The sequence below is a fragment of the Balaenoptera physalus genome (assembly GCF_965194825.1).
Source record: "Balaenoptera physalus genome assembly, chromosome: 15".
In the NCBI taxonomy this organism is placed as follows: domain Eukaryota; kingdom Metazoa; phylum Chordata; class Mammalia; order Artiodactyla; family Balaenopteridae; genus Balaenoptera; species Balaenoptera physalus.
Genome location: NC_138894.1, coordinates 31,801,958 through 31,821,032, shown reverse-complemented (window position 1 = coordinate 31,821,032; position 19,075 = coordinate 31,801,958). Strand labels below are relative to the sequence as shown.

General features: G+C 46.9%; 2 protein-coding genes across 7 annotated transcripts in view; one reads left to right on the top strand and one right to left on the bottom strand.

Moving 5' to 3' along the window:
• Positions 1-19,075, bottom strand: part of SLC4A5 (solute carrier family 4 member 5) — a 147,609-nt gene that overhangs the window by 24,331 nt on the left and 104,203 nt on the right. For all 3 annotated transcript variants that reach the window (XM_082427122.1, XM_082427123.1, XM_082427121.1), the window contains exons 11-20: positions 17,287-17,444; positions 16,766-16,853; positions 15,649-15,803; positions 15,078-15,281; positions 13,244-13,418; positions 11,265-11,398; positions 10,306-10,577; positions 5,912-5,970; positions 3,454-3,654; positions 77-190 (exon numbers count right to left, since the gene is read on the bottom strand). In XM_082427122.1, the coding sequence (XP_082283248.1) occupies positions 77-190; positions 3,454-3,654; positions 5,912-5,970; positions 10,306-10,577; positions 11,265-11,398; positions 13,244-13,418; positions 15,078-15,281; positions 15,649-15,803; positions 16,766-16,853; positions 17,287-17,444 (1,560 nt within the window). The remainder of the gene's footprint in view (positions 1-76; positions 191-3,453; positions 3,655-5,911; positions 5,971-10,305; positions 10,578-11,264; positions 11,399-13,243; positions 13,419-15,077; positions 15,282-15,648; positions 15,804-16,765; positions 16,854-17,286; positions 17,445-19,075) is intronic.
• The window catches only part of MTHFD2 (methylenetetrahydrofolate dehydrogenase (NADP+ dependent) 2, methenyltetrahydrofolate cyclohydrolase), a 69,228-nt gene that overhangs the window by 46,713 nt on the left and 3,440 nt on the right, over positions 1-19,075 (top strand). The window contains exon 9 of one of the 4 annotated variants that reach the window (XM_082427152.1): positions 16,102-16,159. The exons of 1 other annotated variant lie outside the window; for it this stretch is intronic. In XM_082427152.1, the coding sequence (XP_082283278.1) occupies positions 16,102-16,159 (58 nt within the window). Of the gene's footprint in view, positions 1-14,503; positions 14,806-16,101; positions 16,405-19,075 lie in introns of those variants that run through there. 2 more of the 4 variants (XM_082427150.1, XM_082427149.1) reach the window with 2 other exon arrangements.

The following is a 19,075-nucleotide window of genomic DNA, read 5'->3' as shown; positions in this document are numbered from 1 at the left end:
ATCAGCATAGAGGGGAAAGGATCTGCAGCTGGTGGGCAGGCGGAGAGAATGCACAGAGCAGGGGCCCTGGGCAAACCTTGATGACGCTGGGCACGAGCAGCTTGGGGGTTGCCAGGCCAAAACAGGCATCAATTCCACAGAACAGCAGGATGGAGAAAATGATGGAAAAGTCAGCTACTAGGGCCCGAACCTGCAGAAAAGAGACGAGCAAGTCAGAGAAGCTCTTGCCTGCTCCAGGCAGACCCCGTCCTCCAGTAGCGAAGAGGAGAGCTGCTGAGAGCTTGAGCTCCAGAGTCAGAAGACCCATCTTCAGCTATCTCAGAGAGTGCCAGTCACTCTTTAAGTTGGATGAACCTGGTGACACTCCCACCCATCACTTTTCATTTCCAATACTTGGTTTTCCAAGACTTTTGTGTTTATACCAAACTGATGGCTGTGAAATGGTATGATCTCATTCTTCTCTGCAACACTAAATTCCAGGTGGCAACATGGCACTTTGTAAGTATTAATTTGAGGGGAAAAAAAGGTGGTGATAAAAGAATATGACACTAACATGAAGTTTATTTCATCCTTCAGGCAACAGATATTCTCAGATGCAGTCACTGCTCTGGAATTTTTATATAAAAGGCAACTTAGGGATATGATCTGGTTGGAAGTTGCAAGGAAGGGAGGGAATTTCTCTTGAGGATGCATTCGTGTTGCAAGTACACTATTTTTTGCTCAGTTTGTATTTTGTAAATCTTCCCCAAAATCTTTTATTTAGTCTTTACAAAATATTGGCAAAAATTCAATTATTCATATCAAAGATATTTTTCATCATCATCATTATTATTATTGGTAGTAATAGTAGTAGAAAATTTATTTAAGATGGCTTTAGAAGAGTGCTCATGGGGTTTCTGTTAGAAGAGCATTATAAAAATCTTCCCAGTGCCCCTCCTCATTTCACAACTGTTGCTCACATATGCAAGTGCTGTTTTGATTAATAAATGCTTTTATTCTAGCCCCAAAACAGTTAGAAAATGACGTTAAAATAGCAGTTAGCATTTACAATAGGTAAAAACAAAAAAAAAATCAAGTATCTAGGAATAAATCTAATAAAAAATGTGCAAGACCTCAAGATCAAAACCTACAAAATATTATGGAGAGAAAAAAAAAAAGACCTTAATAGGGACTTCCCTGGTGGCACAGTGGTTAAGAACTCGCCTACCAACGCAGGGGACACGGGTTCGAGCCCTGGTTCAGGAAGATCCCACGTGGCCGTGGAACAACTAAGCCCGTGCGCCACAATTACTACTGAGCCTGAGCTCTAGAGCCCACAAGCCACGACTGCTGAGCCCGTGCACCACAAATACTGAAGTCCGCGCACCTAGAGCCCATGTTCCACAACAAGAGAAGCCACCGCAATGAGAAGCCCTCGCACTGCAACAAAGAGTAGCCCCCGCTCGCCACAACTAGAGAAAGCCGTGTGCAGCAACGGAGACGCAACGCAGCCAAAGATAAATAAATAAAATAAATAAATAAAAGACCTTAATAAATGGCAAGGTATACCATATTCAAGGATTAGAAGACTCAGAATTTGAGAGCTGTAAATTCTCCCCAAATTGACATTTAGAGTCAATATAATTCTATCAAAATTCCAATAAGTTTTTATTTTGGTGAAATTTAAGATTCTAAAATTTATGTGGATACAAAGGGCCAAGGCATTATTGAAAAAGAAGGACAAAGAGGGAAAGTTTGGTCTGTGAGATATACAGACTTATTATCAGTTTTAGAAATGAAGACTGTGATATTGGCATACAAATAAATCAGTGAAACAGAATAAAGAACCTTGAAACAGATCCCATCACATGTGTACATTTGATATATGGCAAGGGAAGCACTGCAGAGTAGTGGGAAAAGGATGGTCTTTTTTAAAAAAAAAAAGTGCTGGCAGAGAGATCAGCTCAGTGCTGTGTGACGACCTAGACGGTAGGATAGGGAGGGTGGGTGGGAGGCTCAAGAGGGAGGGGATATATGTATGCATATAGCTGATTCACTTTGTTGTACAGCAGAAGCTAACACAACATTGTAAAGCAATTATACTCCAATAAAGATGTAAAAAAAAAAGAAGTATAAACATAATGTACACATGAAACTTATATAATGTTATAAACCAATGTTACCTAAGTAAATAAAATTTCCTCTTTAGTTTGTAAAAATAAAATAAAATTTAAAAGTGCTGGAACAATTGGCTATCTAAATAAAAAACAAACACTCTCTCACACTATATGTCAAAAGCAATTCTGGTATATTATAGATTTAACATGAAAGGAAAAACAATGAAGCTTTTAGAAGATACCATAGGAGAATATCTTCTATCCAATATTTTCCTTGAGGAAAAATTGGATATATTTGATTACAGTGAAGCTAAGAATTTCTATTAATCAAAAGATACCATTAAGAAAGTAAAAAGGCCAGTCATAGAGCAGAAGATATTTGCAATACATATGATCACAAAAATGTTTCTCTCCAGAATATATAAAGAGTTGCAAATTGGAAAGAAAAAGACAGACAACCCAGTTGAAAATGTGCAAGAGATTTAAACAGGCTCTTACAAGAAGAATGTCAATGGTCATCTAGAGTCTGTTATACAGAGTGAAGTAAGTCAGAAAGAGAAAAACAAATACCGTATGCTAACACATATATATGGAATATATATTAGAAAAAGAAATGGTCATGAAGAATCTAGGGGCAGGACAGGAATAAAGATGCAGACCTACTAGAGAATGGACTTGAGGACACGAGGAGTGGGAAGGGTAAGCTGGGACAAAGTGAGAGAGTGGCATGGACATATATACACTACCAAATGTAAAATCGATAGCTAATGGGAAGCAGCCGCATAGCACAGGGAGATCAGCTCCGTGCTTTGTGACCACCTAGAGGGGTGGGATAGGGAGGGTGGGAGGGAGGGAGACGCAAGAGGGAAGAGATATGGGGATATATGTATATGTATAGCTGATTCACTTTGTTATAAAGCAGAAACTAACAAACACACCATTGTAAAGCAATTATACTCCAATAAAGATCTTAAAAAAAAATAACAGTGACTTCTTTATAAGTCACTTCTTTTAAAATTACAACTCAGTATTAAAAAAAAAAAAGAAAGTCAATGGTCATATGTCCATTAAACACATGATAAGATTTTCAACTTCATTAGTCATTGGGGAAATAAAAGGAAAAAACCCACAATATACTACTAGGCTAAAGATAAAAGTCTGACAATATCAAGTGTTGTCATGGGGCTTGACAACAAGGGAACCCAGTTCTCTCTGATCCAAAGTCTGTGCTCTTAACTTGAAAAAACCTCAGTGAGCAAGTGCTGATGTGGTGTCCATTCCATCAGATGGACCAGAACCCTCTCAGGGACTCAGTGGTGGCTTCCATGTGAACTGTCTGACTGTAGGGTGAAGTTACCTTGGTAGGGAAATAGCGGCTGAATTTGAACTTCTTCAGGGTCAGGGTCATGGAGTATGTCCCGAAGAAAAGGATGAAGGACATGAGTGCCAAGTCTGGGATGAACTGGCAGGAATTCCCAAGTAGGCGCCCACCATAGTTCAAACACTCCTTTTTGCTCAGCAGGGACCAGTCCAACGCTGTGAGGTTAAGGGGGTTGTACTTGGAGACCAAGACAGGAGAGAAACAGTCAGGGCCTTCCTGGGAGGTCAGCTGTTTCCTCCCCACTGCAGTTTCCAGGCAGCCCACGCACCCCTCCCACCCTCCAAGGGCCCCCAGCCCTCCTGCCCCATGATAGTGCCCAGCAACAGAGTGATGGTCCTGGGGACAGGCTGTTTCAAGGAATGACAAGCAGGAGGTTCCCTGGGAAGGTTAGGAGCTGACATGTGCTTCTTCATTGTGTTCTAGGTTGTACTGCTTTGTGAGTGAGGAGGAAAAGTGCAGGACTGGCTCCCATCTCAGTCAATCAACCATGGGTCCTGTCCACAACTCCTTCCTGGAGTGTCTCACATTTATCCTCCCCTTTCCTTCTTCTATGCACACACTTTTTGTGTGCATAGAAGAAGGAAAGGGGCTCACACCCCACCCTTGTCAGACCTCTCTTGGGTTAATCACTTCAGTCACTTGACCTTTGGTGTCCCAGATGCCTAAAATCCAGGGCACACAAAACAATTTTATATATATATATATATATATATATATATATATATATATTACATGTTCCTATATATATTCTTATTTATGTTCCTAAGTATGTATATGTACATATATTCATATATCTATATTCACACATGTATATTAATATATATGTTTCTAAGTGTAATAGAAGGAGAGTAATGTATAATAAAATTTAATTTATATTTTGAAAAACAAATGTGCAAATATTCAGGAACCTACATAATGAAGTAAACAGATGTTTGCAGCTAGCCATAATGTATGTTTGTGTTAAGAGAAGTGTGGTAGTTTGATATAATAACGGTCCCCAATGGATCATGGCTCCCTGTGTCCACACTCCTTTGCGATGTGACATCAACGGTCCTCCCATCAAAAGGTGATTCCCCTTTGAATCTGAGCTGGCCCTGGGCCTGCTTAGATCAATAGACCAATAGAATGGGGATCAACAGACCAACACAGTGGGAATGTTCCCCGCAATGTAGCCGTGCCTCTACTGCCCCACTAGTCTGGCCCAACATCTCTGTCTTGGCTTATTTCTCCTGATTTCCCTGTGTGATGCCCCACCCTCACTCTGTCTCAGCAGGACTGGTCCACCCACTGTCCTCAGGACAGATGTTGTGCTTTTCCTCTTGTGCCCGTCTGTCTATGCTGGTCCCTAGGCTCGGAATGTGCTGTTCTCTATGGAACCAACTTTCCCAACCTTCAAGACCAGATCATGTTCTACTTTCTCTATGAGGCTTTCTTCTCTAGTTTGCAGAGTACGTTCTGCCTCCACTGCTGGAAGGATGCATTTGACCTATATTTGATGCATGGCACGCTCTACTTGTGCTGCCCGTTACTTTTTCAGGTTAATCTCCACATGCATATTACAAGCAGGTTGGAGGGCAAGGACCACGTTTGTTTCTTAGATGTTTTTCGAACCATCATATCACCCGCACACAGCACCTTACACATAGTAAGTATTCATACATAGGCACTGACTGATTCCATTTTTCCTCCCTCAAAATCAGATACTTGAAAAAATCTTAGGTTAAATTGCCATTGAGCAGTCAGCTGCCTGTGCAGGGGTAACTTAAGGGGCAAGCTTAGGGACACTAAAAGTCCAAAAGTCTCCTCCCAGCACCGACCAGGTGCTACCCTTCACCTGGTTTTCTACTTCCCACCATTAGTGCCACTTAGGCTAGGTGTCTTCTGACAGCCACTGCTCATCATTATTGGGAAAGGCAGACCAGACCTGGGGCCCTTGGAGACACATGAGTGCAAAGGACAGATCAGATTCAGAGAGGGGGGAGCATTAATAAGCTTTCTGGGGCTGGAGGGTAGCATTGTTGGTTAGGAACTGGGAGTCCTCGGTAGAAAGGCAAGGAAGAAGGTAGAAAGATGGGCGGGAAAGTTTACAGCCTTGCGCAGCCCTACTTACCATTCCTCACCTCAACCCCACCCCCACCCCCCCCGTCGTGTGTGTGTGTGTGTGTGTGTGTGTGTGTGTGTGTTTGTGTGTGTGTGTGTGTGTGTGTGAGGGGGGTGGGAGGTTTATGCACAAGGATTTAATAAAATGAGACAAAATGGGATTTTGACAGTATAGACTTAAAATAAAAATACTCATTTTCACAGCTCTGCGGGTGACCCTGCTGTGGGTGTGCAGCAGGGTTAATCTCTGCAAGTCTGGTCTAAGTTTCCCAAGTCTTCTCATTCTCCCCACAAACATAAGCCCTTGAATGTCTGACATGAACAAAGGACTTACCAGAGAAGTGTTGGTGTTTGGTGGCGACATGGCTGAAGCATTGAACGCGGTTGTATTCGCTGTGGATGAGCACAGGGCGTGGGGAAGGGTCAGCAACTGCTGGGTGGGGATCCTGCACCCCACCCCGGGCCCCACTCTTGCCCATTTCCTTCCAGTTCCTTAGAGACAAGGACCGGCTTTCATTGTGAGGGCAGCTGTACCCTTCACTCTCCTCACTTTGCTCAGGGAGGGCAGGGGTTGTGGGAGGGAGCCTGGGCCACAGCTCCGACAGTCTAGCTGGGCCAGGTTAGGACAGCTCCTGTCTGACATGGAAGGGCTGGCTTTAAAAACTGCTGCCAAGACAAAATGCTAACACAAGTGGGTAAATAATGTGCTTTGTGAATCCCTACCACCCACTTGACGAATGTCTGTGCTCTTAGACTTGACATTTTCAAAGAACTTACTCTTTGCCACGCACTGTGCCAAACCCTTACATACATCATCTTGCTAAGTTCCTAAATCCCCAAGAAATCTCCACATTTTAAAGATGAGGTAACTGAGGCCCAGAGAGGTTAAGTAACCTGCCCATTGCCCAAGGTCACGCAACTCACACTTGGAGGAGCCGTTATCCATCCCAGGCAGGCTGGCCCAGAGCCTACACACCTCCCAGCTCTATACGACGAGCTTCCTTCCCTGCCCTGCTCCCCTCCACATACACTTCCTTTCTCTCCTGCCCTGTCCATATGTGTTTTTTGTTGGGTTTTTTTTTCAGGTCAGCTGGGCCTGTAAGAACTTGTTGGGTATCTTCCCTAATCTGCCCGTTAAATGCTAGCTGAGGAAAATTAAACCTGGGCCCAGGACCTGAAGGAGAATCAGGACCCCAGAGGTGCTGCTCTCAGCTGTTCACTCTGCATCCCTTGTCCACAGTCCCCTGCCCCAGCCTCAGTGTCCCTAAGTGGAGCAGAGGAGGGGTCCTTTTAGGGGCCATGAGACGAGTTGAGAGGAACTGTAATCCCCTCCTTGAGGGATGCAGCCATTTATTAAAAAGGCAGCTTTGGAGGTCACCCTCTCTCTTGTTCCTGCACTGCATGCGTAGAGGAGAAGGACCAGGTCACCCTCTCTCTTGCTCCTGCCCTGCATGCATAGAGGAGGAGGGCCAAGTTCTCCTCGCCTTCATCCTCCAAGTGAAGACTGACTAAGCAATTCCTCTGCAGCTGATTTAAGGAGGGAGGGAGGAGGCTCAGCCAGTTTGCTGGCAATAATCTAAATGCATCGCAAACCCCATTTAGCTCCTGCTAGGAACCCAGAGGGAATAAGAGGTTATTCATGAAGCTTCCTTCAACCTCTAACAAACTGTCATGGGGTGGATGGGATCACAGGGCCCTTCTATGTTGCCTACTTCTGGGGCAGTTGGGGCTGGGAGTGGCTAAGGAATTCAGTCTTGACCTAGGGCAGAATATTCTGAGAAGTTCTACAAACCCAGAGTTTTGTTACAATTATTCTGAAGGACGCTTCACTGAAGAGAAATCAGGGACATCTGCTGCCTTTCCTCACACTACTGACCAAAAGAACATGATGCACAGTTAACAATGGAGCAGGGAAGGCGAGCAGGAAGGCTGACTCAGGGGTCCCCTCGCAAATGCTACAGGACTCCCAGCTAACACTCGAGCCTGGTGAGTGTAGATGCACTTCCATTGCCCACGGTTGTCAGATCAGACATTCTTTTGAAGTCTTCTGCTGAGGCTTTGCCATTCTTTTATATCGAGAACTTTGTGAGGTTTATCTGAAAGCCACTTTGAGATGAAGAAGGAAGAACTGTAACATGGAAAATCCTAGAAAGGGTCCAAGTATCAAATATTTTTCAATTCTTGTGTTTACAAAGTGGTACTCACTTGGGATTGAAAGCAGCCAAGTCAGTGTGTGCAGCATCCACAAATAGAATACAAACCAGTTACAATGGAAACAAGATCAGATTAAAAAGCGTGCCCCGAAACAAGCTCTTATGATAAAGAGAGACAAAGAGTGATAGTGTGCCACAGTCACACTGGGTTTTGCAGTAACACTAGGATTATGGAACAGTTAGTAAACGAGTGGCCCATGGACTGGGAAAGAAACCCTCCTAGTTAGCTCTCCCCTCCCCAGTCTCCTAAACATCTAGAATTTTCCCTTTCATGTTGTCGTAATCAAAACTAACTTGTCCTGTTTCCAGTTCCTTTACTCTCCATGAAGAAACTGAAAACCTAATCTCACTATGGCTAGTTGCTAATAATGACTCAGTTTAATAGAGCAGTAGTTCTCAAACTTAAGCATACATGAGAATCACCCAGAAGGCTTGTTAATATACAGCTGGCTCTATCCCAGAGTTTCTGATTCAGCAGGTCTGGGGTGGGGCCTGAGAATTTGCATTTCTAACAAGTTCCCAGATAGTGCTGATGCTGCTTCCAGGGACCAACTTTGAGAATCATGGCAATAGCATGATCCAAAAGAATGAGGTGACATTAGGCACCTGGGTAAGGCCAGAGGGGACACTATTTGGTGGTAGGTGGATTCTATTATAGTTCTCAAATCCTACCTTATGTGCCCTGTTCCTAGGGAACCCCTATGTTTGGTTCCTCCTGTGGACAGATGATTGCCAGAATGGCCAAAGTTCCACATATGACCCTAGAATTTGGACCATTTCTGAAAGAAATTAAAGATGTGTACTTCCAAAAGCCATGTTTGTGGGAACATTTGTGTTCAGTGCAATGGATCTGTAGTGCAGAGGGTGTGAGCAGAAAACAAAAGTGCCTTGATGGGGCTTAGTCCACAGAGATGGGATTTGCTCTACAGTGTGATGACAAGAGCCTGCAGGTAGGATCTCCTCACTCCCCTGGGCAAGAAACATGCCCTGGCTCAGGACAACAGACAGCTTCACCTACTGCTGGGTTTTAATGAAATATCTCAAAATTAATTATAGAAAAAAAAAGAAGAGAAAAAAATTGTCTCGACATCTTTACAAATTAAGAGCAGTGACAGAGGGTGAGAGGGTACAACCAAAACTATATTCCCTGATGTCAGAACAACTTTATCTTTACAAGGCCTAGTCTAAAGTAGAGCGCACAATAATTGTGCAACAAATATTTTTGGTTGACTTATCAATATTTTTTATCAGTTGTATGCATTAAGGTGCTGAACAACATGGTAACTACTTATGTGAAATGCCAACTGAATCTGAGTATAGATATGAAAACCTCACAAGCGTTCCATGAGACTGGAAGGGCCAGCATTGATATTCCCTAGGGAAACTGACATTTGGTGTGACCTTGGGTGTCTCTGGACCTCAGTTTTCTCTGTGAGTCCAGCCTGGTGGTGCTAAGAGGTATGTGGATGGCTCTCTAGCTTCTGCTCTATAGCATCCTGGGCACTCTGAGCACGTCCCACTGAAAGCTCTTAGGGGCATGATTCTGACTGCGAAAGAGGCCAGTGGTTCAGCTATGGAAAGTCCTAACTTTACAGATGGCACTTTTTTGGTCAGAAAGGGACTTCACAAGAATGAGTTGACCAGTTGGTTGATTCAGCCTCCCACCCAGCACAGGGATCCTTTTTACGATACCTTTGGCAGATGGATATCCAGGTAGTGTCCAAGGAGCTTGCTACCACCCGAGGGGGCCAATACCTCTCAGGGTGGTGGCTTCCACCACTGTTAAGATATACCTTGAATTCAGCCAGCGTTTGGCTCCTGGAGCTTTTGTTCTTCAGCCCTCATTCTGCATCTTATAGTTACACAGGGTGAATCTGGCCCCTCTGTGACATGACAGTCTTTCTCTAATACCTCTCTAAAAGCCTGGATAACCCCAGGTTCTCTAACCATTCTTTAATGACATAGTTGCCAGGTCCTCCTCCACCCTGACTAGTCCTCCACCCTGGACATGTCCCCATCTGTAGGGATGTTCATCCCTCTGGTGTGAACACACTGGCAGTGATGTGTCAGGGAGAACTCATGGTGTCATGTGCTCATGGAGCTGGGAGGGACTTTAGGCTCCATCAGGCCTACCTCTGGCCTAGAGCAGGAACCCCTGAGTAGCATTTCTGACTGGTGTGGCCTCCACATTACTCCACACTGAGGCCAGCATGCCTTCTTCCCTTCCTGGGGTATCACTATCACTGCTCCCTCCTGACTATGACCCTGGGCTCTGGTATTGTGATCCTCATTAGACCTCCTGTCCCCTTGATTTCCTTCCAAAAACTGGTTTAAGACCCCGTATTTGCTCCTTTGGGACAGAAAGTCCTTGGCTGAACAGCCCCTCCCAAGCAGGCTCATGCTCCTGCATTTGAGTAGACAACGGGGTGGAGGGGGGGAGGCAGAGGGGGAGTGGGTGTTAGAGGGGAGTGGGTAGTGGGAGGGGGCCTAGGGCACCTCTGGGGTTACCGGTCACCTGTGTCGGGGGCGACGCACTCGCATTTGTAGATGGTGATAGAGTCAGGCTTAAAGTTCATGTTGATGGGGTAGTACTTGAAGGCACCAATCATCTTCTTAATGGCATCATAGATGAAGATGAAACTGATGAGGGTGGAGAAGCCCTCCTCAGTGAAGCGGGTGATATACTTGATGATAAAGCTGGCATCTGTGGCCACCAGGATAAGGCACTGGACAGCTGAGTGTAGGCCAATCCAGAGGCGGAACTCCATGTAGTCCAGGCCATTGCCTCTGGAAAGCAGAGGGAATCGAAGGGCCTCCAGCCCAAGGCTCTTGGCTGTGCTCGGCTCCCCAGACCCACCCTGGGCGCCTCATCTGCCCCTCCTGTGGCACAGATGCCCTCCTAGGAAGTACAAGAGGACTGGGGATGGGGACAGTTCCCGGGTGGGGTTGTCTGGTCTTTGAGAATTCCGGGAAAGGCTCCCATGGGGTGGCAGAAAGGTGCTCACACACTTCGGTTCTTACACATTTGGTAAAAAACACCAGAGTGAAGGAAAAACAGGGAATTTCAGAATGACACAGCTGGAGCAGACCTTAGAAATGGGCTCATGTTGTAGGTGAGGCAACTGAGCCCAGAGCTGCGTGAGTCAGGGTATAGCCTTCTGACCTCCAGCTTGAAACTTTTTATACACTGCATTGACTTTCAAGTCATAATTGCTCATGAGCAAAGCAGTGTGAATTCTCTCCTCTTGTCTTGCCTGGATTTCTCCCCATGGGCTGTGCTAATATGCACTAAGGTGGCTTAAAGGCAGATATCGGAGGGAGTCAGGAGGGACCACCTGGCAGTGCCTCCTACAGGTAAAGACAGCTTTGGCACCTTCTCACCCCACCTCCCCCTTGGGGCTCTTCCCCTACCCCAACCTTGGCATACTGTCCCAAGTGTGAAAGCAGGCACTGGGGACCACCAAGGGCACCTACTTGCTGAAGTCGAAGAGGAGCTTCTCGAAGATGAGGATGGGCCCTGTGCTGCTGAGGATGATGAGAGGCTGTCCCGAGAAGAGGCAGAACAAGGAGCCAGCCATGGCAGTGCCCAGGAAACTCTCCATCACTCCCTGGGGGCATGAGGAGTGTGAGGCTCAGTAGAGGTGTGAGAAAGGGGCCTCTCCGACAGGTTAGAACCCAGTTATCTCAGCAAGGGCCACAGTGCTCGTCCTCTATCCTAGGTCCTCTCCTCCTCAAATTCTGCTCCCCATCTCTGACTCCACAACCTCTCACAATTGCCAAGCATCACTCTCTAATTCTAGGTCCCACGTGACTTCCTTTTGGCACCCTAGGGCCTAGAAAACAGGGCTGCCAATGGTCATGCTTGTTCCTGTGCCCATTCTACTCCCAGAGGACAGTCCATTCATCCACCCAATCATTTATTCATTCAAAGATCTAGTAGGTGATTTTAGAGGTCAGACCATTCATTCATTCATTCATTCAAAAATCTATTAAGGGCCTACTATGTATCAGGCATTGTGCTAGACATTAAGGACCCATGTACAAACAAGATAATGCATCTTCATTCTAGTGGGATATACACACAAGAAACTAGGCGATTTCCATACAGCAGAGTTTCTTAACCTCAGCACTACTGACATTTCAGGCTAGATAATTCTTTATTGTAGGGGGCTGTCCTGTGCATTGTAGGATGTTTATTAGCATCTCAGTAGCACCTCACCTCCCAGTTACAAAAACCCAAACTGTCTCTAGATGTTACCCAATGTCTCCTAGGGGTCAAAATCGTCTCTTGTTAAGAACCACTGCCATGGAATATGATAAGCTGGGATAAGGTAGGAGCACACAGTAAGAGTGAAGGGTTGGTCAGGAAGCTCTCCCAAGAGGTAGATACAGGGAAGCTGAGAATCAAAAAATGAGCCGAGAATTGACCAGGAGAATAGGGTAAGTGGATGAGAAAGAGTGTGCCGGGAAGGGGAACAGTATTCACAAAGGCTGGAGCTGAAAGGGAGCATGTCTTTGAAGAACTGAAAGATGATCAGGATTGATGGAAAACAGAATGCAGATGAGTGAGGAGGACAGGAATCTGAGAAAGGGAATACTGGGAGATGAGGCTTGAGAGGCAAGTAGGATCATGTCATGAGGGCTACTGGGGGCAGCTGGGATTTATGAGTCAAGGATGATGTGTGAATATCTGGGTCAACCATGGTGTCGCTCATTGGCTGGGGGGAGCAGCAGGTCTGGAGGGAAGATAATGGATGCAATGTTGGCCCTGTGAGTTGGGGGATCCCAAAGGGCAGCTATATGGACATGCCCAGGAGGTAGCTGGATATTGAACCTGCTGCTCAGGAGAGTGGTGTGGGCTGGAGATAGGCACTCATCTTAATTTATCTGGGAAAATGGGTCTTCACCTTGGTGCTCTGAGCTTTCCAGTGATACTATCCCAAAGGCCCCCAGTGGAGAAGACCCTTGTCTGGGTCTCAGGCTAGTGTCTCTGCTGAACTGTTTTCCCCAGGTATACATGTGTTGTTGTCATGGTAGACATTTCTAAAAATGTCTTAACTTCAAGCTAAGAATTTAAGGTTAGTTTTTTAAAAAAGTATGGGAAGAAGGTCACAATTAGCAACTCAATTAATTGTGCTCATTAAATTCATTAAAGCATCAGTAGGAAAAGTATCAACTAACAAAGCAGATGATTTCCCCTTAAACATTTGCTCTATTTACATAATCTTTAAATTTGGTCTTTAGTAATATGATTTAGCTTTAGACCTTTTAATTATGCCAGCTTGTTATTATTTTTCTCAAGGGTAAAGGATTACAAAAAGTGATGGTCTGAACCTGGATGGTAGGTCAAACCCAAACCTTGGTTTTGGGATTATGGGAATAAGCTCCTTACCACTACCTGGCGGCAGCAGATTTTTCTGAGGTTTGCATGCATGTCCCCAGCTCACACACACCTGATAATTGTCAGTGGCATCCCCCAGAAGCCCACCAAAGGTGATTGCGTTGGTAATGCAGCCGAGGTAGATGAATAGGATGGCAGAGATGGACTGAATGTGGAAGCCATCGTAGAAGTCACTTGGGAACCAGGGCAGCTTCCTCTTGACATCCAGACACAGGCCACCGAAGAACCTGCTCAAGACAGGCCCAGATACTGCTTTCTCACCACAAACACCAGTGCAGGGGCAGGGCTATTTACAGGAGCCTGCAGAGTCTGCAGTGAGGAGGGGAACTTGACTAGGCGTGGATACGGAAAGGGATCTTTCCACCAGAACATTTAAGACCAGGGAAGAATTCTGTCTTTAGACTGAGTTTGTGGTTGGCACCATCTCCACTGGGAAGGGTGGTCACAGACAGCCTGGGTGGGAGAGGGAAGGCCTTATGGGAATATGTCTTGGGGTAGACCTAACATTCCACAGGGAATGGAAATCCTGGGGTCCATAGATGGCTATCCTCCTCACGCCCCTGATCATCCGCAGGGTGCCTGTGCTTGGTAAACATAGGTGTGTCCAACTTTAGGAGATGGAGAGATCCTGGTTTATAACAGGTTCATCAAGGGCAGATTCTGAACCTTATAACTGGTTTCTTTGCTTTGTGGAACAAACGAGTGGGGAATTTTAGGTTTAGGGAGGATGTTTACTGGGGATGCTAGTCTCCATAGCTCCTAACACAGTGCTCAGCATAGAGCAGGTTTTCTCAGCCTTGGTACTGTTGACATTTTGGACTGGAGAATTCTCTGTTGGGGGGAGGGCAGTCCTGTGCATCGGAGGATGTTGAGCAGCATTCCTGGTCTCTATCTGCTAGACACCAGTGGCATCTCCCCTCCAGCTGGGACAAACAAAAATGTCTCTGAACATTGCCAGATGTCCCCTGGGTGAGGATGGGAGTGGGGAGTAGGTAAAGTTGGGAACCACTGGCGGGCAGAGAGCCAAGGGCATAAAAAACATGACTCGTTCTCAAAGTTATGATTTACACATAGCTTTGCAGGGCTGTGTCCTTTCCTAAATTCAGATCTACCCAAGTTATTCTAAGAGCTGGCAAAGAAACGCAAGCCAGGAAAATTTTCTATTGTTTTCTTTTAAAACAAGTTTTTTGACTAGGTGACATAAGGTTTAAAAAATTCAAAAGGTACTCTTATGGATTGAATTATGTCCCCCCAAAAGATATATCAAAATTCTAACCTGTAAATGTGACCTTATTTTGTACATGTAATCAAGTTAAGATGAATTCATTAGGGTGGGCCCTAATCCAATATGACTGGTGTCCTCATAAGAAGAGGAAAATGCTATATGAAGACAGAAACACAGGGAGAACACCATCTGAGGACACAGACAGAGACGGGAATGGTGCAGCTGCAAGCCAAGGAACACCAAGGACTGCTGGCCACCACCAGAAGCTACAGAGAGGCAAGGAAGGATTCCACCCAGAATCTCAGAGGGAGGATGGCCCTGCTGACACCTTGACTTGGAAATTCTAGACTCTAGAACTGTGAGAGAATAAATTTCTATTGTTTAAACCACCCAGTCTGTGATACTTTGTTTCCGCAGCCCTAGGAAACTAATACCGGTAACAAAGGGTGTCCTGAGAAAAGTTTGGGTTCCTCCACTAGCTTCCCCTTTCCTGCCAGATCCAGGAGGGGCTTTGAGGGCTGGGGAGGAAGAGCGTGCATTGGCCAGATCCCAAGGCCCGGAGTGGGTGCTGCTGACAGAGGTGGAGAAGGTTCCTAAATGGTGGGTGAGGAGAAGAGAAATCTAAGACAACTGGTGTCGTTGTCAGGCCTGGAGTGGGCACCTTCCTGTCCAGATGAGCTCTTCCCCGATCTCGTGCACGGTTGGCATCTCCCCATCATCCCCGCTGCTCCCTCCGCCGGCCCCGCTGCCGCCGCTGCCGCCGCCGCCGCCGCCTGCAGCGCCGCCGCCGCCTCCAGCCCCGCCGCCGCCTCCCGTCACAGAGCCGTTCATCTGGCCTAGCTCAGTCAGGGAGAACACGGATTTCCTGGAAGGAGAAGGGCGACAGGGGACAGTGGGGCTCCCAATCCTAGGAAGAGATCAGCACCTCCAGGGCTGTCCTCACAACTCCTTTACCTTTCCAACTAAAATCATCAAATATCTTAAAATACAGAGAAAAATGCAGAGAATGATCTAGCAACGCCCACACACAGGTCACCCAGGTTTTACAGATGGTCACATTCAGCATATTTGCTTCTGATTCTTTTTTTAGAGAAATAAAGTGAAACTGAAAAAAAAAAGTATAAACCCATGTACGCTGACATCTTTCTTTCAAATCGAAAAAAAAGAAACGGACAGACTGAAAGCTCCCTCTGACCCGGCTCCCCGCTTGCCACCCCTTCATTCATACACACCTCTTGTCAGCAGAAGTCACCTTCTTGGGTGGCTCAATTCGAATATTTGGGTCCCACTCTCCAGGGGGAAGCACGATGACCTCGTCTAGAAACTCATCAATCCCCGCGATCAGATCCTCCCGATTCCTGGCCTTGTAGGCCACGTCGCTGAAGAGCTGGCAGGGAAAGAGGCAGAGGAAGAGAAAGGGCCGCTCTCTTGCTGCGGTCCCCATCTCATCCACCTCCCCGGGGGCACACCACATATACTTTCAAAGAAAGTCACTTTGAACCATTACTCCAGCTGCCAATTTGCTCTCAGTTTCTGAGATGAGAACAATGGGGCAGCTGAAACATAGCACAGTGGGGACAGTGGGACATGGGGCAAGGCGGCTCTTCCTGGACCTGAAGGCCAGGTCTCTGTATTCCAGTTGTCCGACCTGGGTTGAGTTACTTACTTAACCTTTCTGCTCTCAGTTTCCCACAGAGCGAGCTCATTAGAAAACCTGTGCAGAGCCCAGTCGGAGAAGCTCAGGTATTTCAAATCTGTTTTAACATCCCAGCCCTTCATCTTTGGAGGGTCAGGCTGCATCATTCCACACTGTCTCCAGAGGGTTCTTTCTGACTTTACAGATCTGATTGGGCTGTGCTCGTGTTTAAACTCCTCTAGGCTCCCTGTCACATAGCGTCAACTCTCAGCTCTGCCTACAGGCTCCGTGTAGTATATGGGTCCTCTCTCTGGTGTCACCTCCTGTTCTAGAAGCTCTTACACTGAGCCTATATCAAACCACTTCCATCCAGCTCCTCCCTCTCCGAACCGTGGCCCTTTGCCTGGAATGCCTGCCTCCTAGGCTGGTGCTCATCCTTAGCTTTAAAGCCCCCTCGTGTGTGAAGGGCCCATTGACAGCCTGGGCAGTTAGCACGTGGTTCACTCTAGGATTGTAGGTCTATCTCTCCCACTTGATTGGTGCTCCTAAAGGGCAGAGACTATTCCCTCATTCTCATAATCCTCACACCCTGCACAGGGTCTGGCATACAGTAGGTGCTCAAACGTGACTGTTGGATAAGTGAATGAATGAAGGCACAGTGTTTGATGCAGGAGCCATGACATTCAGGAGTACATGCTTCTCGTGGCACTTACGTCGTCTACCATGAGGGTTGCAATGGCACGGCCAATTTCGTTGTAGGATTTTGCTCTCCCAGAAGGTCCCAGCAGTATGAACAGAAATCTGCAAAGAAGATGGAGGAGGAGGGGGAAAGTGAGAAGGAAAAGTAAAAGCAGGTGGAGAGAAGGATTTTCTGGCCCTAAATAGTACCCATTCTTAATTTTTTAACTGGGCAGAAACATGTCCCTTCCCTCCTCTGAATCCCGTATTTGCTTTGGAGAGACATTCCTCTTCACTCCCACCTGAGCATCTTTGCCATGCCCTGGCATCCCAGAGCTCACCCAGCAGCGCCTCTCCCAGCTGCTGGCTACTTCTTGTTTATGATTATTTTAAATAAATTCTCTCAAATTCTTCCTGAGTCAGATTACCCTCCCCATACAGTTCCCTACTTTTCCTTCTTCGATTTAGGGGTGTCTCCAACAGCACTACTAGCTGACTGCATGGACAGCTGGCCACCCGAGGGTGGGTATGGTGGGCAGATTTCAATGGCTCTCACCTGGTGGGGACAGGCACCTCTGTCACTCCTCCCAGCATGGCTGACTGGATGAGACGCACGAAGGCAATGAATGGCTGGTCCAGGAAGTCCACCTCGCCCACGAGCACATTGGAGGCTTCTGAGTCCTTGGGGATCTTCTTCATGAATTTGTTTTTCCGCTGGTCAGTAAGGGGGACACGAGATACCCATGGATACTCACATGCAGTGGTTTCGGCTCTCACTCAGCCTGTTCAGACTACTGTGGAGACCTGACCTTACAAAATTCTCCCAGCGTTTCTCAAGAGACTGAAGGAAATAAGCCGACACTCTCCCACAATCTGCAGATGAGGAGACTCAAAGTTGGTTAACCCCAGGGACCAATTAAGCCTTTCGTAGATGGGAAGGAACAGGCAATGACTTGACCCCCTAAGATGTTCCTTGATGGGCGAAAACCTTGTTCTACTGAAGTGTGAGTTGAGGGGTCAGAATAGAAAGTCAGGGTTTGCTGGACATCAGGTCTCTTCCCCCAGCAGCAGCTCAAGCAGATGGGAGTCTTGGCCCTTACACTCCAGCTGCCCAGTCCTCCCTCTTTGCCTTTACCCTGGATGGCCGTGGAAGGAATGAGACCATCCTGATAGCCAGAGTGGACACACTTTGTTTTTTCTTTACCACCAGCTTCCTGGCTGACAGGAACCCCTGGACCTGTGGGTCCAAGCCTGTGGGAGACTTCTGTGCCCCCAAGTCACCCCTAGAGGACCTCCCAGGAAACTCATAGCTTCTGAGCCTTTCCAACTGAGACTATCGAAGTACCCTCTGTCCAGTCCCTCTGGCTGGTGTCTAGTCAGGGCAGGAAGGTCAAATAGGAAGAATGAGTGGGGTCCAATGTGAGAGGTGCTGGAGACAAGCCCTCTGCCCCAAATCAGCCCCACTCTCTGCGGTCATGACTTTCATCCTACGGATAAGATGCCGACTCCTCCCGAGCCCTCTCTTATGATGAAAATGCCCAGGGGTGGTCACATACGCACTTTTCTTAGTCTTTAACATCTTAGGGTACATTAGTTTTTCAGATCACTTTCCCTCTGGGCAGCAGACAGAGATAGTTTCATAGAGAGAGGTGGGGAGGGAGCGTTTGGGGAGGACGGGGCTGGTGGGAGTCCACAGTGGCCAACAAAGGAAGAAAGGGCCCAGGAGGTGGAGGCAAGTGGTACAGAGAGATTCTGTGGATGCCACAATTTTGCCACCCATTCCCCCTTGATGAGAGTCTCTCTTGTGGGCACAGAAATGTTTGTTTCTCATAAGCTCAGTGAAGATAGTTTCCTTTTGTCCCTGGAGAGGGGTCAGCTATGGGTATGGGCATGGCCAACAGGTCTTGCCCCTTTGGGTCCACAGCCATTTCCTGATTTGACTCGTGGGGGACGTGATACATACTGGGCTGGGGACCTACCAAGCACTAGAAAAGGCTTGTGAGCAAGGGCTGCACACTTATAATCTTTTAAATCCCTTAAAAAACATAAAACTCTCCACAACCACCTGGGCAACGGCCCCAAGGACCCTAACGCAGTGAGAATAAGCAACAGCAGGAGTTAATGGGAAGGCCAGAGTCCCCACAACTCAAAAAGTCCCTTTGTCCCAGGAGCAGTTAGCTGGTTCATAAGCAGGTTCTTCAGGATGGAGGTCTGGGTGTGCCAGGGCAGGCACTGTCTCCCTGCCAACTCCATGTCCCTGGGCATCAGGCAGGGAGAAGGTGGGTGGCAGGAGTGCCCTGGAGAACAAGCTTTTGAAAACAGCAATGCTCTGGGGTGGCCCATGC